General features: G+C 42.1%; 1 protein-coding gene across 19 annotated transcripts in view; it reads right to left on the reverse strand.

Annotated features, from left to right (window-relative positions):
- PPFIBP2 (PPFIA binding protein 2) overlaps positions 1-18680 on the reverse strand; it is a 206704-nt gene that overhangs the window by 53672 nt on the left and 134352 nt on the right. For all 19 annotated transcript variants that reach the window (XM_043548620.1, XM_043548638.1, XM_043548624.1 and 16 more), the window contains one exon: positions 8319-8450. In XM_043548620.1, the coding sequence (XP_043404555.1) occupies positions 8319-8450 (132 nt within the window). The remainder of the gene's footprint in view (positions 1-8318; positions 8451-18680) is intronic.

An 18680-nucleotide genomic window follows, 5' to 3' on the forward strand; every position in this document is an offset into this window, starting at 1 on the left:
GGAAACCATACTGTAATGTTGGCCAGTCCTGATAGCCGTTGTGGGGCAATTTCGGACCACAGCCGGACTTTTTTGTTGTGGCTGAAATGGGATCAGTTCTATATATATATATTAATATGTGCACCCAACATCATTTACTAGTAGAAAGTTGCCATGTGATCATTCTGGACTATAATCTACTGTCATATAATTTATGATTACAGACATCCATGCCAAAAGAAATCCTACTCCAGAAAATAAATTAGTTGACCTCCATTCTACTAGCACAGGGGTGGGCAAACTACGACCCATTGACTGGATCTGGCCCACCAGCCATTTTAATCTGTCCCTAGAGCTCCCGCTGGGGAGCGGCGTCTGGGGCTTGCTCTGCTCTGGCGCTCCAGACAGGGAGCAAGGTCAGGGACCGCTCCATGAGGCTCCCAGAAGCAGCAGTATATCCCTGCCTCTGGTGCTCCAGCCAGGGAGCAGGGTTGGGGGGCTACTCCACGTGGCTCCCAGAAACAGCGGCATGGCCCCCCTCTGGCTCCTATGTGAAAGGGCAGCCAGGGGGCTCTGCTCTGCCCGCTGCCCCTGCCCCAAGTGCCGCCCCTGCAGCTCCCATTGGCCGGGAACCGAGGCCAATGGGAGCTGCAGGGGTGGCACTTGGGGTGGGGACAGCATGCAGAGAGGAGCCCCCAGCTGAGCCTCCGTGTAGGAGCAGGAGAAGGGAAATGCCGCTGCTTCCGGGAGCTGCCTGAGGTAAGCGCCACCTGGAGCTTGCACCCTTGAGTCTCCCGCCACACCCCAACATCCTGTCCCAGCCCTGATCTCCCTCCCGCCCTCCGAACCCCTCAGTCCCAGCCAGGAGCAAACTCCTCATCTCCAGCCCCACCCCAGAGCCCGCACCCCCAGCCAGAGCTCTCACCCTGCTCCCCCCACACACACCCCGGTCTCAGCCTGGAGCCTCCTCTTGCACCCTGAACTCCTTATTTCTGGCCCCACCCTGGAGCCCGCACCCCCAACCAGAGCCCTCACCCCCTCCTGCACCCCAACCCCAATTTTGTGAGCATTCATGGTCTGCCATACAATTTCTATTCCCAGATGTGGCCCTCAGGCCAAAAAGTTTGCCCACCCCTGTACTAGCAGGTCACTTTATACTAGCAAGGATAAGAACAATAGGTCCCTAAACCATCCATTCTGCCATTTAGCCCCACCAACCTGGGAAGGTTCCTGACACACATGGTTAAGCAACACATATTGGAGAAGTCAAAATGATGCTCTAAAAAGGAAGGCACCAGAATGATAACACAATTTTAAAATAATCCTATGTAAATACATTCAGATGGGGAACAGCTTCCCTGGAACAGTCAATAAAACAGGACACTTCTAGTTATGGGAAGGAAACCAAGTGCAAGTCTGTAGTAAAAGCTATGTGATGTCCTATTCCCCCTCCTTAATTAAATGGCTCATAATCTTCAATGCTTCCACAGAGATTACAAAAATTTGGAATTGCTCTCCTAATATTCATGTATATTGATATCACATATTTTACAGCTTTTCATTTTTCCTAGGTAAAGTAAATCTTATGACATTAATCAATCGCCTAAGTGAGTGGGAAAGTTAATGGGCAGCAGAACACCTAGAGAGATTGGGGACCTGCAAAGGGGGTGGATGGGAGATTTCCAATTTTTCTATTATAAAACATGAAAATCCTCTTAAAAGTTTACACTTCCCTGAAACTCTCCTGCAGTGCAGTAAATGCAAAGCTAGCTAAAATTGTAGTAGGGATCACTGAGAACTTCTTTGTGCAGGGGAGCAGCTTACTGGGTCTAGGCATATACTATTCCAAACAAGCAAATATTCTACAGAATCAACCGAAGCGTACTAAAGGCACAGAACTCTGGAAGCAGGATCAAAGGCTTCAAATATACCTTCCCTTTTAATTTCCAAAGGTATGAACATCAGCAAGTCTGGAGGAGTTATATGGCAGACAGGTATTTCATGCTAAGGCAATGATTCAAGCACAGGATAACTTTTAAGCACATACTGAAGTACTTTGCTGAACCAGGGCCTAAATATGTGCTGTTTTCAGATCCCTTCCTCCACTTAGCAGTGGTTTTATAGTGCAGATAAAATTATGAACAGACACTTTAATATTTAGGAAAGGTTGCATGGCCTGTAAAGTCTGGCTTTACAGATTTTGCTACACTGTGCCAGGACTGAAGGTAACAAAGCCAGTCTGCTGGAGCACCAGCTAATGCGAGCGGAACTGTATCCCTCATACGCTGAGAAGACTGAGTGACCACATCCATTAGTAACTTTGCAACAACACAGCAGGGCAGTGGGGAGGGAAGTGTTTCTGTAGCCAAGCCCACCATCCTATCACAGTACTGCCAGGGGAACTCCTGGAAAGCACAGGCTTTGTGTAAAATCAGGATACTACCCAGAGATTTTCTATGTCTGGATTTTGTTCCATTCTCACAGTCATTGCCACAACAAGGCAGCAGCTTTTTTTAAAAAAATAACACTGCACTGGTAAATTCCTATTGAGTACTACTACTGCTACAGGCTGAGATTTTCAAAGGAGACTAAGGGAGCTAGGTACTCATCTTCCACTGAATTTCAATGGGAGTTGGGCACTTGCCTACCTCCCTTAGCCTCCTTTGAAAATCCCAGCTTTATTTTGCATTTGCCATTGGCAGGGAACAGGGAACACTATTAACCTTTATGAGGCAGAGCCAAGCTAGGATTTGCAGAATCCTTGGTGAAATCAGATGCGTGGGGCCCAAGCAGACTTCTGTAGGTATGGATTGGCACAGGTAAGGGGCTGGCAGCTACTCTAGTTGTAGATTCCAGTCATGGCAATGCAGGAGTTTGGCAGCTGGGGGAAGGTCTCTTCTGCTTTCCAACTCTTTTCCACTTGCTCCAGTGACTGGTTCCTGGAACGTGGGGCCCTGTGTGTCTACCCACTCTGGACTTGCCTTGGGCCATCCCTGATAAGTTGGAGATGGTAAAACTCCTGTCCCCCTCAGAAAATAAGATGGGTCCATACAGGGAAAATGAGAAGCTCTAGCTGAAGTCTCTGAAGCCTTTGTGGCTGCTCGTTCTCCTTTTTCAGGGAAACGGCTGAGAGTACATTATTTTTATCTTTCCCTTTTTGCTTCTTATCTTCTGGAATCTCTTTCTGTATGTTTTCCTATGCCAGGCCTTTTCTCTCTCAGCATTAAAGGCTGTTATAGCTAGAGTTTGATTTGGGCCAAAGAGCGGATCTAAACTCCCCTGGACTTTGGGGAAGTTGAGAGCAGATCCAGGATCAAACTTTGTGGCTCTGGGCTTTCTCTGAATATAAGCACAAGCACAAGCATGTTCAGAAACAGTGAATGCGCCCTCTCTCTTTTGCCAATCTTTCTCCCACAGCTCTCAGACTGGGCTCAGAAGATCATGCAAATGAAATCTGGATTGAGGCCAAGTGATGCAAAAAACTGTATGTCAACTTCGCCTGTTAGCAGCTCCAGGACTGCAAGGCCCTAAACACCATAGTGATAGGCTCCTTAGGCCTGGTCTACATGGGGGGGAGGGGGGTGGATCGATCTAAGATACGCAACTTCAGCTACGAGAATAGCATAGCTGAAGTCAATGTATCTTAGATCGACTTAGAATCACTTACTTCGCGTCATTGCGGCGCGGGATCGACGGCCGCCGCTCCCCCGTCGACTCCGCTTCCACCTCTCGCCCTGGTGGAGTTCCGGAGTCGACAGCAGAGCGATCGGGGATCGATTTATCGCTTCTACACTAGACGCAATAAATCGATCCACGATAGATCGATCACTACCCGCCAATTCGGCGGGTAGTGTAGACATGGCCTTAGAGATACAGACGTACCTGAGATAAATGTGTTTCTTTTGGTTTTAATTTCTAGATACAAACAAAAAGTGCCTCTCTAAATAACCTTAGCCACAACAGATGAGAAATCATCATACATGGGACGTAACTCTTCTTACTCAGCACTAAAATGGTGGCAAAGCAGAGATTAGTTGCTACTGTTTGTCTGAATCTTCTTATCCCAGTAAACTCTGAGCAGAAAACAATTACTGAAAAAACATGAAACATTCCAAGATTCATTTTCCCAGGGCTAAAAACTGTGGGTCCAATTCTGCTACCTGTCCTCATGTGAGTAAGAGCACCAGGATATGGCACAAAGCTCTGTCTTTGCATGCACATATTCCCATTGAAGTAGTTTTGCCTGTATGATAACTTCAGGAAATTACACTGTTGCTTTATTACACCAGCAAATGAAACTATAAAACATACAAATCTGAAGAAAATGTACAGGGCAAGTTTATGTAGATGTGTTGAGGGCAGATATGGGGAAGCCACCGCCTAATATGCCTATGTACACATAGCGCAGGTGTGTCCAATGCAGCAGGTCACTTAATACTGCAGCTCCTTACATAACCTCATTGTATTTTTAAAATAATTTCCAAGAGATCCAGAGCTTAAGAACATAAAAATGGCCATACTGGGTCAGACCAAAGGTCCATCCAGTCCCTGTCCTGTCTGCCGACAGTGACCAATCCCAGGTGCCCCAGAGGGAGTGAACCTAACAGATAACGATCTAGTGATCTCTCTCCTGCCATCCATCTCCACCCTCTGACAAACAGAGGCTAGGGACACCATTCCTTACCCATTCTGGCTAATAGCCATTAATGGACTTAACCTCCATGAATTTATCCAGTTCTCTTTTAAACTCTGTTATAGTCCTAGCCTTCACAACCTCCTCAGGCAACGAGTTCCACAGGTTGACTGTGAGCTGAGTGAAGAAGAACGTCCTTTTATTTGTTTTAAACCTGCTACCCATTCATTTCATTTGGTGGCCCCTAGTTCTTATATTATGGGAACAAGTAAATAACTTTTCCTTATTCACTTTCTCCACACCACTCATGATTTTACATACCTCTATCATATCCCTCCTTAGTCTCCTCTTTTCCAAGCTGAAAAGTCCTAGCCTCTTTAATCTCTCCTCATATGGGACCCGTTCCAAACCCCTAATCATTTTAGTTGCCCTTTTCTGAACCTTTTCTAATACCAGTATATCTTTTTTGAGATGAGGGGACCACATCTGTACGCAGTATTCAAGATGTGGGCGTACCACAGATTTACATAAGGGCAATAAGATATTCTCCGTCTTTTTCTCTATCCTTTTTTAAATGATTCTTAACATCCCGTTTGCTTTTTAGAGAATTATCCACGATGACTCCAAGATCTTTCTCCTGATTAGTTGTAGCTAAATTAGCCCCCATCATATTGTATGTATAGTTGGGGTTATTTTTTCCAATATGCATTACTTTACATTTATCCACATTAAATTTCATTTGCCATTTTGTTGCCCAATCACTTAGTTTTGTGAGATCTTTTCTCCATTCTGAAAATTTACCATTTATTCCTACCCTTTGCTCCCTGTCTTTTAACCAGTTCTCAATCCATGACAGGATCTTCCCTCTTATCCCATGAAAACTTAATTTACGTAAGAGCCTTTGGTGAGGGACCTTGTCAAAGGCTTTCTGGAAATCTAAGTACACTATGTCCACTGGATCCCCCTTGTCCACGTTTGTTGACTCCCTCAAAGAACTCTAATAGATTAGTAAGACATGATCTCCCTTTACAGAAACCATGTTGACTTTTGCACAACAATTTATGTTCTTCTATGTGTCTGACAATTTTATTCTTTACTATTGTTTCAACTAATTTGCCCCGTACTGACATTAGACTTACCGGTCTGTAATTGCCAGGATCACCTCTAGAGCCCTTCTTAAATATTACCCTTCTTAAGGAATTAAATATTTCTTCTAAAGAAAGGAAAAAGCTACAGAGAACTCTTCAGCTGGGACTCGAGAAACCAGCTCATAAACCTTTACAGTGATGCACTGTGACAGAAGAGAGTTATTCTGTGAAGTGGACATCAACGTTGCAAAGCTCAGGAGTGGAGCCTGTCCATTTACAAACATGTATCCTCTTGGCCCTCCTGTTATATGGATAAAAATAGCACTTTCAATTTAGCACGTGCTTTTGAAGAGCCAGTGACAAGTGGCATTCAGTGTGAAATTAATACCTTTGAGGGGAGCTTAGAGATACTCAATGGACTCTTTGTTACTAAGTAAAATCAAAACCAAACCACAGCTGCATGTTGTGCAGGACAAAGTGAATTGGATTTGAGAGATAAAACTCAGAGTCACTCCCAGAAGTATATCTTAATTTGCATTATCTTCCCCTAATACTAGAGATATAATTTAACAAATTCTATCTAGCTGATGGGAAACAGCTAGTTTCAAATATAAAAGCACAGAATTAAAAATTACAAATATGTTTTAATTGAATTATCCTGTGTTTTGGATCCTCATTTAAAAAATCCAATTGCAAGAGGCAAGTTTGAATATGCAATATAATTTGCAGGCAATTTAAAACGGCTTAGCTAGAGAATGCCTCTGGAGTAAAATAGCATTGGTGCTGGGGTAGGGCTCAGCACCATCCCCTCTGGGTAGTGTCAACACAGTGTCCCATCAATCAATGTCACACCCACCTCGGTCAATCCCAGCCCCAGCCTAGAGCACAGTGATTGGTTGGCGGATGGTATGGTGCTGCCCAGAAAAGGTAGTGGCTGGTGAACACAGCCTCTTTCCGTTGGCCTCCTGCATCTTCACCCACACTCCCATGCACCTAGCCTGTTCCAAATGTTTATTGCAGCTTCAATTTCATTTAACAGATGCAGTTACTACTGGGTGCTATGTACATTATGGTTATTTTGCTCAGTCAGTGTTGGTTTACACAGGTTTGGCTCTCTGAAGCAACCAGGTGGGCCACAGTGTGACTCCTCAAACATCAGCACAGGTCACAGTCTCAGTTTTTCTTACTTTGGCTATACAGGATCACAACTTTGGGTGGTGGTCTCTTAGCAGCCGAGATAAAACTGACCCTCACACTGGGGTTATGGTGGGGGTCAGGTCTACCAACCCTAGAGCAGTTGATAGTTTGGCACATACTTTAACCCAACGTTTCTCAACCATTCCCACCAAACTAGAACCTTCCCTATCACTTAGAATGGGGCAAGGTAGTCATGACCCCCATGTTGAAAACCCCTGACACAATCCAAAGGATATGGGATCACCCCATTCTGATGGAGGGTTTGGATTCTTGGGAGCAACTACCTCTTAGTGAGACATTTGGCGATTTCCTTGTGAAGTAGATTACACAGGCCTGCTTAGACCTTAGGGTTACATGGGATGCTACACTTAAAACACTGATAGTTCTGAGTGAAAAATCATGGGGAGGCCAAAGATGATAAAGGGGCTGCTGTTACTTACTTGGCCGTCAACCACTGCCAGAATTTATCCTCCTTAACGCTATCAAACTTTCAGAAGCCTTGGGAAGCTCAAAAAACCCAAATTCCAAACCTAGAAGTGAGCAGTAAATTACAGCTCCCATAGCTAACCTATGTAGGGTCAGTACGTGTCCAACAGTTTGTTGGAAGCATTACGGAGGACAGATATTTTACACAACCTGAATTTCAAATCTCTCCTAAGTAAACTCAGTAAACACCCCATGTAAGAAAGAGATCTTGGAGTCATTGTGGATAGTTCTCTGAAAACATCCACTCAATGTGCAGCGGCAGTCAAAAAAATGAACAGAATGCTGGGAATAATTAAGAAAGAGATAGATAACAGGACAGAAAACAATGCCCCTATATAAATCTGTGGTGTGCACACACTTGGATACTGCATACCGTTCTGGTCACCCGATCTCAAAAAAGATAATTCCTCCACATAAGGGAAAATCCTGCCCTCCCACCCCACAGGTCTGGTGTTCATGTCTGCTTCAGAACCAGTACAGATCTGCTGTATGGGACCAGGCGACGATTGCGGAGAGCCACCAGCCATTTCCTCCACACAAATAGGGAGCATATCAGCTGGGGTAGACCTGAAACTGCAGTAGCAGCTGCAGAACTGCATTGTTGCCTTTGGAAGGATTCCTATACCCCTCTCCCACAGGTCTGTGGAGGAGGAAGGGTTAAGTGATGAACAACTTTAATGCATGATTTTGTAATGGACTCAGGGTCTGACTAAAGTGGCACAGTAACCTTTGAGATTAGTAAGTATAAAAAGGAAAACACAGACATAAATACAGTAGCAACTAGGGCAGATTACCAAAGGTATAGACAGTGCTCTGTAAGCGGGAGGCAGCTGTTGCACACGTATTTCAGCTCAAGTGCTTCTCAGAACTACAGTATAATGTACACGCATGAGACTGAGCATCAGAAAGTAAACAAGGAACTAAGTGAGACTCACCTCAGCTTTGTTCTGCTTCTCTTCATATTCACTCTGTTCCTTTTCCATGCCAACCAACTTAATCTTCAGGTCTGAAACTTCTGCCATTAGATCTAGTTTCTGAGTCTCTAGTGACGTTCGACTTAGCAGCTCCTGAAAGAACAGCAGAGTTTCCCCCCTAATTATTATTATTTGTATAAAACACTAGCAGTGAACTAATATATTACTAACATTTATGTGGACAAAAGTCCCTGCCCAAGGAGTTTACACTTTCAGTGCAGATTCAAGATGACTCTATATCTTATTTAAGAGCCACATTCACTAAAAAGTATAAAGTTTTTTTAATTACTGTAAACAGTAATAGATTTTACTTTTAAGGATTTTTTAAAAAATAAACAGGAATTAAACAGTAATAAGCACCCAAGAGTTCTGAAGAAATTCAAATATGAAATTGCAGAACTAACATCTGAGGTATGTAACCTATCACTTAAATCAGCCTCTGTACCAGATGATTAGAGAGTAGCTAAAAAAAGGCTTCAAAGGCGATCCTGGCAATTGCAGGCCGGTAGGCCTAACTTCAGTACCAGACAAATAGGTTGAAACTACAGTAAACCACAGAACTATCAGACATAAATAAATACTTTATGTTAGGGAAGAGTCAACACAGCTTTTGTAAAGGGAAATCATGTATCAAACTATTAAAAATGTTTGAGACAGTCAAAAAGCATGAGGACAACAGTGATCTAGTTGATATAATGTACTTGGACTTTAAGTAAGCCTTTGATGAGGTCCCTCACCAAAGGTTCTTAAATAAAGTAAGCTGTCATGGGATAAGAGGGAAAAGCCTCTCATAGATCAGTAACTGGTTAAAAGATAGAATACAAAGGGTAGGAATAAATGGTCAGTTTTCACAGTTGGAGAGAGGTAAATAGCAGGATACCCAGAGGAGCTGTACTAGGTCCAGTCCCGTAGAACATATGAATTAATGATTTGGAAAACAGGGTGAACACTGAGGTGGCAAAGTTTGCAGATGATACTAAATTACTCAAGATAGTTAAGTCCAAAGCAGACCACAAAGAGTCACACAGGGATCTCGTAAAACTGGGCAACAAAATGGAAAATGAAATTCAATGTTGATAAGTGCAAGTAATGTACATTGAAAAACATAATCCGAACTATGCATACAAAATGACGGGTTCTAAATTAGCTGTTACTACTCGAGATCTGGGAGTTATCATGGCAAGTTCTCTGAAAATATCCACTCAATGTGCAGCGCCAGTCAAAAAAGCTAACAGAATATTAGCAATCATTAGGAAAGGGATAGATAATAAGACAGAATATAATGCCCCTATATAAATCTGTGGTGTGCACACACTTGGATACTGCATACCGTTCTGGTCACCTGATCTCAAAAAAGATATATTACAATTGGAAAAGTTGCAGAGATGGGTAACAGAAATGATTACAGGTATAGATCATCATCTATACGAGGTTAAAAAGACTGGGACTGCTCAGTTTAGAAAAGAGATGACCAAGAGGGCGGGAGGGGTCTACCAAAAAAGAGAAAGGTCTACAAATTCATGAATGATGTGGAGAAAGTGAATAGGGAAACATTATTAACTCCTTCACATAACACAAGAACTAAGCGTCACCTGATGAGATTAATAGGCAGCAAGCTTAAAGCAAACATAAGGATGCATTTCTTCCCACAATGCACAGTCAAGCTGAGGAACTTGCTGCCATGGCACATGACGAAGGCCAAAAGAATTAGCTAAATCCACAGAGAATAGGTCCATCAATGGCAATTAGCCAAGATGGTCAGGAATGCAACCCCATGGTGTCCCTAAACCTCCAACTGCCAGGAGATGGGACTGGACGACAGGGGATAGATCTCTTGATAATTTCCCTGGACTGTTCATTTAATCGTCTGAAGCACCTGGCATTGGCCACTGTAAGAAGATAGGATACTGGGCTAGATGGACCACTGGTCTGACTCAGCAATGCTGTTCTTATGCACTCGCTGTCTATAATTTAAAAAACATGTGGCATTGCAGACAAGTTTGAAATAAGCATTTATTACTGTTGGAAAAAATAACTATTATATATGTTATTACTGGAATTGTGACAGATTTATAAAATATTAGAGTGAAAACATTTTCAAGTTCAACAGAATGCTCTATGAAGAAGAAAATAGCTGAAAAGAGATTGTTTTGCTATTGCAGAAAAATCAAACAACTTGACTGCAAACGTAAGAGGAAAGCAACCTTTTCTACCCCCTCCACTGTGTGTATCCTTCCAAGGATGTCAATGAATTTTGCAGCTATTTTTCCTAAATGTTCTTCCATATAAATTACTAGAGAATATTTTTTTCAGGAGAATGTTTGTGGCTGAGCTATTTCATGGCCAAGACACCAAGCTGGAATATGTGGAGGCTGAATTAAGCACAAGCACATAATCCTACACAAATCTTCAGATGACACAATAGAAAACAGGATATCAGATAAAATCTTTTCATAGAGTTTTCTGAAGTCCTGTGGCTGAGTGCCTGAATTCCAGAACACTTATCCAGACAGAGATTGATTTTAATATTACAATGCAGTGATTTAGATTAACAAAGCTTTTTATAATGCATTATTCAGCAAAATATACTTTCCCAACATGGAATCCTATAAAAGGCCTGAGAAATCCACTTCTGTTGCTGCGTTAACAGAGACAGGCAACTTCTTTCCTATCATGTGAAATGCACCTTGAAAGTTTTCTTTGCACATTGTAGCAACTGTTAATTTTGGAAGAGTATGCATGCTGCAAAGTGAACAACGTTGAATGGAAAGTGATGTGATCTAGTTGGAATCCAGCACAGAAGACAATATCTAAACTGAGCCACATACTAAACTAGAAACATTTGGCGAAGGCTTTTGCTTAAGCAAGTGAGCTGAGTTTATTTTTTGAAGTATTAGAAATCTATGGTAGAGCATGGCATGCTTTGGATAGAAATAGCAAAAGTGATTCTCATACCAGTCTCGCGTCGTGTTTGGAAAACATACATCTCTTAAGATTTATCTCCTCACACTTTTCAATTTCCATGGCAGTCAAAGCCAAGAAAATAAGATGACAAAGAATATAATTTTCAAAAGCACCTAAGGTACTTAAAAAACAGGAGGTACTTGTGGCACCTTAGAGACTAACAAATTTATTAGAGCATAAGCTTTCGTGGGCTACAGCCCACTTCATTGGATGCATTGAATGGAACATATAGGAAGAAGATATATATATTACACACACACAGAGAGAGAAGGTGGAATTTGCCATACAAACTGTAAGAGGCTAATTAATTAAGATGAGCTATTATCAGCAGGAGAAAAAAAAAAAACTTTTGCAGTGATAATCAAGATGGCCTATTTAGACAGTTGACAAGGAGGTGTGAGGATACTTAACATGTGGAAATAGATTCAATATGTGTAATGACCCAGCCACTCCCAGTCTCTATTCAAACCCAAGTTAATGGTATCTAGTTTGCATATTAATTCAAGACTCTCGTTGGAGTCTGCTTTTGAAGCTTTTCTGTTGCAAAATTGCCACCTTTAAATCTGTTACTGAGTGGCCAGAGAGGTTGAAGCGTTCTCCTACTGGTTTTTGAATGTTATGATTCCTGATGTCAGATTTGTGTCCATTTATTCTTTTGCATAGAGACTGTCTGGTTTGGCCAATGTACATGGCAGAGGGGCATTGCTGGCATATGATGGCATATATCACATTGATAGATGTGCAGGTGAATGAGCCCCTGATGGCGTGGCTAATGTGATTAGGTCCTATGATGGTGTCACTTGAATAAATATGTGGACAGAGTTGGCATCAGGCTTTGTTGCAAGGATAGGTTCCTGGGTTAGTGTTTTTGTTGTGTGGTGTGTGGTTGCTGAAGAGTATTTGCTTTAGGTTGGGGGGCTGTCTGTAAGCGAGGACTGGTCTGTCTCCCAAGATCTGTGAGAGTGAGGGATCATTTTTCAGGATAGGTTGTAGATCTTTGATGATGCGCTGGAGAGATTTTAGTTGGGGGCTGGAGGTGACAGCTAGAGGCATTCTGTTATTTTCTTTGTTGGGCCTGTCCCGTAGTAGGTGACTTCTGGGTACTCTTCTGGCTCTGTCAATCTGCTTTTTCACTTCAGCAGGTAGGTACTGTAGTTTTAAGAATGCTTGATAGAGATCTTGTAGGTGTTTGTCTCTGTTAGAGGGATTGTAGCAAATGCGGTTGTATCTTAGAGCTTGGCTGTATACAATGGATCGTGTGGTGTGTCCTGGATGGAAGCTGGAGGCATGTAGGTAAGTATAGCGGTCAGTAGGTTTCCAGTATAGGGTGGTGTTTATGTGACCATTGCTTATTAGCACAGTAGTGTCCAGGAAATGGACTGCTTGTGTGGATTGGTCTAGGCTGAGGTTGATGGTGGGATGGAAATATTTGAAATCATGGTGGAATTGCTTAAGGGCTTCTTTTCCATGGGTCCAGATGATGAAGATGTCATCAATGTAGCGCAAGTAGAGTAGGGGCATTAGGGGACGAGAGTTGAGGAAGCGTTGTTCTAAGTCAGCCATAAAAATGTTGGCATACTGTGGGGCCATGCGGGTACCCATTGCAGTGCTGCTGATTTGAAGGTATATATTGTCCCCAAATGTGAAATAGTTACGGGTGAGGACAAAGTCACAAAGTTCAGCCACCGGGTTTGCCGTGACATTATCGGGGATACTGTTCCTGACGGCTTGTAGTCCACCTTTGTGTGGAATGTTGGTGCAGAGGGCTTCTACACCCATCGGGGCCAGGATGGTGTTTTGTAGAAGATCACTGATGGATTGTAGTTTCCTCAGGAAGTCAGTGGTGTCTCGAAGATAGCTGGGAGTCCTCGTAGTGTAGCGATGAAGTGAGCTGTAGCTCACGAAAGCTTATGCTCAAATAAATTTGTGAGTCTCTAAGGTGCCACAAGTACTCCTGTTCTTTTTGCGGATACAGACTAACATGGCTGCTACTCTGAAACCTAAGGTACTTAGCTCCACCTCTGACCCATTTTCCAGAGTGATGTATACTTTTAGGAGCCTAAACCTGGTTGAAAGTCAATGGGTCTTAAGTGCCTAAGTAACCTTTAAAAATAGAATGTCAGCTCCTAAAGCACATAGGCATATTTTGAAAATTTTACCCAAACTCTCAAATGGGGTACTAAAGAAAGGGGGCTAGACTCTGATCTCATTTACATGAGGTAAATCCAGAGGAATTTCACTGAAGTCAGCATAACTGCTCTGGATCTAAACTGATGTTACTGAGATCAGAATCTGGTTCAAAATTATTGTATGTGTTTAATATGGTTTACAGCCAAGGAAGGATTTTGAAAAACCAAAGCAAACAAAAATTTTGAAGTTATACAGTCATTATTTATTTAGAACCCAAATTTAATACACCTCAACATTGTTTTAATCTGGTGAAGAATACGGTCTGGATTAAAAACAGTAATCGGCTGTCATTTGTGCTGCAGCATCAATTATCTAAACCACCTACTTTTCCCATAGTTGTGCCCATTCCTGCTGACATTGCTAAGGGTATTTGGGCACAGACAGGAAAATAAACAGAAGAGGAACGGCGTGTTTTATGCCTCTGCCTATGCAGCCCTGAAAGTGTTGCATCTGTCTGCTGCTGAATTACTTAATTGAATTACATCTGATTATTTCCTCTTTTGTTTGTCTCAGTATTTATAGTTTCATATTTTATTGATGTAATGTTGTTCAGAAACTTGGTTCCAAGAATCACTCAATATATCATTTCAGTAGTGACTGCTTTTTACACCACAAATTCTATTTTCAAAACTGAGAGTCAAAAACTTTATAATGTATAAAACATAAAAGTCATCCTTACACGTTTTTCATGTTTCAGTCCTTCTGGAAAGCAAGGATAAAGGACCACAACTACAGCATCTTGTAAAGGATCACTATCCAGAGGTATATATCACCCCAAACTGGAGCAGGCTTTACTATTGTAACTTTAAATTAGAATTTTAACTTCAAAAGGGGAACTACACAACAATGAGGAAGCTTGTTAAATGGAAATTAAAAGGAGCAGTCACAAAAGTGAAATGCCTGCAAGCTGCATGGAAACCATTTTAAAACACCGTAATAGAGGCTCAAACTAAATGTATAACACAAATCAAAACAAGTAAGAGGACCAAAAACATGCCACCATGGCTAATCAGCAGAGTAAAAGAGGTGGTTAGGAGCAAAAAGTCATCCTTTAAAAACTAGAAGTCAAATCCTATTGTGAAAAATAGAAAGGAGTATAAACTCTATGAAGTCAAGTGTAAAAGCATAATTAGGAAGGCCAAAAAAAAAAAAAAAAAGAACTGAAGAGCAACCAGCAAAAGACATACAAAAAAATTTGCTGTTAACTTTTAAGTACACCAGAAGCAGGAAGCCTGCCAAACGTTCAGTGGGGACACTGGACAATCGAGGAAGGAAGACAAACCCACTGAAGAGAAGCTAAATGAACTCTTTACATCACTCTTCACTGCACAGGATATGAGGGAGATTTCCACCCCCGAGCTATTCTTTTTAGGTGACAAATCTGAGGACTGTCTCAGACTGAGGTGTCAATAAAGGAGTTTTTGGACAAACTGATAAATTAAACTATAATAAGTCACCAAGACCAGCTGGTATTCCCCAAGAGTTTTGAAGGAACTCATATATGAAACTGCAAAACTATTAACTGCAGTATGTAATCTATCACTTAAATCAGGCTCTGTACCAGAAGACTTGAGGACATCTGATACAATGGAGATTTTCTTTAAAGGCTCTAGAGGCGATCCTGGAAATTAGATGCAGTAATAAATAACTTCAATACTGGGTAAACTGGTTGAAACCACAGTAAAGAACAGAATTATCAGACACATAAATGAACATGATATGTTGGGGAAGAGTCAACACATCTTTTGTAAAGAGAAACTCTGCCTCCCCAATCTATTATAATTCTTTGAAGGTGTCAGCAAGCATGTGGACAAGGGAGGTCTAATTCATATAGTATAGTTGTTCGACTTTCAGAAAGCCTTTGATAAGGACACACACCAAAGGCCCTTAAGCAAACTAAGCAGTCATGGGATAAGAGGGAGGGTCGCCTCATGGATTAGTAAATCATGGATTAAAAGGATAGAAACAAAGGGTAGAAATCAATCAGTTTAAACAATAGAATGAAGGAAATAGCAGGGTCCACAAGGATCTGTACTGGGACCTGTGCTGTTCAACATTTTTATAAATGGTCAGGAAAAGTGGGTAAACAGTGAGGTGGCAAAGTCTGCAGATAACACAAAATTACTCAAGATAGTTAAGACCCAAAGCTGACTGGAAAGGGATCTTACAAAGGGATCTCTCGAGGCTGGGTAACGAAATGGCAGTTAAACATGAATGTTGATACGTGCAAAGTAATGCATACTGGAAAACATAATCCTATCTATTCATACAAAATGATGGGCTCCAAATTAGCTGTGACCACTCAAGAACGAGATCTTCGAATCATCATAGCTAATTCTCTAAAAAAATCCACTCAATGTGCAGCAGCAGTCCAAAAAAGCTAACAGAATGTCAGGAATCATTGAAAGGGATACATAGTAAGACAGAAAATATCACAGTGCCACAATATAAATCCATGATACGCCCACGCCTTGAACACTTCATGCAGTACTGGTTGCCCCATCTCAAAAAAACAAAAAACAAAGAGAGAGATTAGAATTAGAAAAAGTACAGAGGGGTGCAATAAAAATGATTAGGGATATGGAACAGCTTCTATACAAGGAGAGATTAAAAAATCTGGGGCTTGGTCTCCACTACAGATTTATGTCAGTATAACTATATGGTTCAGGAGTGTGAAAAACCCACACCCCTGAGCAATGCAGTTATACCGACTTATCCCCTGACAGTTTCCTCCATCAACATAGCTGCCACCTCTCGGGGAGGTGGAATACCTACGCCAATGGGAGAAGCTTAGTTTCTTCACTAAGTGCTACAGTGGTGCAGCTGCGCTGCTATGCAGTATTTGTAGACAAGCCCTGGGACTGTTCAGTTTAGAAAAGAGACAACTAATGGGGGGATACAGAAAGAGGTATACAAAATCATGGATGGTGTGGAGAAACTGAAGAGGGAAGTGTTTTTACCCCTTTGCATAACCCAAGACCTGGGGTTACCCAATGAAATTAATAGGCAGCAGTTTAAAAACAAACATAAGGAGGTACTTTTTGTGCACAGTCAACCTGTGGAACTTGTTGCCACAGCACGTGGTGAAGGCCAAACATATAACTGGGTTTAAAAAAGAATTAGGCTCATGGAGGATAGATCCATCAATGGCTAGTAGCCAAGATGGTCAGGGATGCAACCCCATGCTCTGGGTATCCTTAAACCTCTGACTACCAGAAGCTGAGACTAGACAACAGGATGGATCACTTGATAATTGCCTTGTTTCATTCATTCCCTCTGAAGCATCTGGCACCAATCACTGTCGGACGACAGGATATTGGGCTAGATCAGGGGTGGGCAAACTTTTTGGCTCTAGGGCCACATCGGGGTTGCAAAACTATATGGAGGGCCAGGTAGGGAAGGCTGTGCTTCCCCAAACAGCCTGGCCCCTGCCCCCATCTGCCCTCTCCCACTTCCTGCCTCCTGACTGCCCCCCTCAGAATCCCTGACCCATCCAACCCCCCTGTTCCTTGTCCCCTGACCGCCCCGTCCTGGGACCCCTGCCCCTAACTGCCCCTTGGGACCCCACCCTCTATCGAACCTCCCCTTCTCCCTGTCCCCTGACTGCCCCAACCCCTATCCACACCCCCGTCCCCTGACTGCCCCCCCCGAACCTCTGACCCATCCAACCCCCCCACACTCCCTGACTGCAGCCCCGAGACCCCCTGCTCCCCACCCCCTTACCATGCCAGAGCCAGCCACGCCACCGTGCTGCCCGGCAAAAGCGGCGGGCCAGAGTGCTGGCAGCGCAGTGTGCTCAGGCTGTGGGGGAGGGAGGATAGTGGGGGAGGGGCCAGGCAGGACGGTCCGGCAGGCCAGATGTGGCCCGTAGTTTGCCCACCTCTGGGCTAGATGGACAATTGGTCTGACCCGTATGGCCGTTCTTATGTAGCTTTGTATGTTATTGTGAACTTGGTATGAAGTAATCAACATTTTAAAAAGGCTAGAGCACCAGGTCCGATGCAACTGTTGCACTTTGGCTCCCATATATAAACCTTAGTTTGACAGACTACACTTACTGTTGAAATGAAATGTTTAGAGTACTTTTTGAGTTTGACATCAGTTTGAAGTTTCTTTATTATTGTTAAGGACCATTATACAGTGGGAACACCACTTTAAAAAAAAAATTCTGTATCAAAAACTTGTGCATCAATGCAATACAAGATCTTTCCTTAGATTACACTGCATAGTACTCCCTTATGAAAGATTTGCCACAGTTGCTCATGTAGAACAGTACATCTTATCCATTCAGTCGTCCCATGTTGGTTTTAATGGTTCTGTTTGAGCAATAAGGTGCTATTCAACATGATAAGTGACTGTTTTACACCAGCTGAGGCTCTGTCCTGCATCTAGAAAGTCTATAACTTTTGGTTTGATAGAAAGTGCAGTTTAAAGTTCTCGAAATGAATAACATCTGTAAGCAATTACTTTAATCTTCTAGCAGATGCTTCTAGTAAATAGTTCAGCAGCAGAATATAACCCATTTTGTTACAGAGAAATTATAGAGTACTTCAGTGGTATAAATGCAATTTGAAACCAGCTTGAATAAATATGCAGTTGTAAGAAAAGAAAATACAAATTTGTGTTGTTGGTTTCCAAGTAAAAAAGGATAATACATGAAATGCAGAAGGGTAATTTGGGCTACAGAGGTTTTAGGAGGATCTTTAAAAAGCCAAAGTCCAATGCAAAAATAGAACATATTCTACAAAGATGTCTTGTTTCTAAAATGTAATTAGTATTTCTTTTAACTGGTTAACAAAGTAACTTGTTTAAAAAGTGACTTTTACCTCTTAAAAACTAAGACAAATGTTATTTCAGAGCAGAATTGTTAAAAGAAAAACCATGCACAAGCTGTTACATTATGTACACCACACAGATCAGTGCACAGCAACCCTAAAACATGCATCCTATTTCTAAATGCAGATTTATTTCTGAAATGCTCAGAGTACATTGTATAAATTAGCATTTTTGATTTTTACATTAAAACATGCCTTTTAATAATTCCAATTAAATTTGGGCATGTGCTATTGCTCACTTTCAAATTCGCACAACAGATTTAGCTGGCTTGGAAAAGCACTGTTGTTACAAGTTGTTATAAGACGATCTTATAAAGTTGTTATAAGAAGGTTT

The sequence above is a fragment of the Chelonia mydas genome, chromosome 6 (genome assembly GCF_015237465.2).
Source record: "Chelonia mydas isolate rCheMyd1 chromosome 6, rCheMyd1.pri.v2, whole genome shotgun sequence".
NCBI lineage: Eukaryota > Metazoa > Chordata > Testudines > Cheloniidae > Chelonia > Chelonia mydas.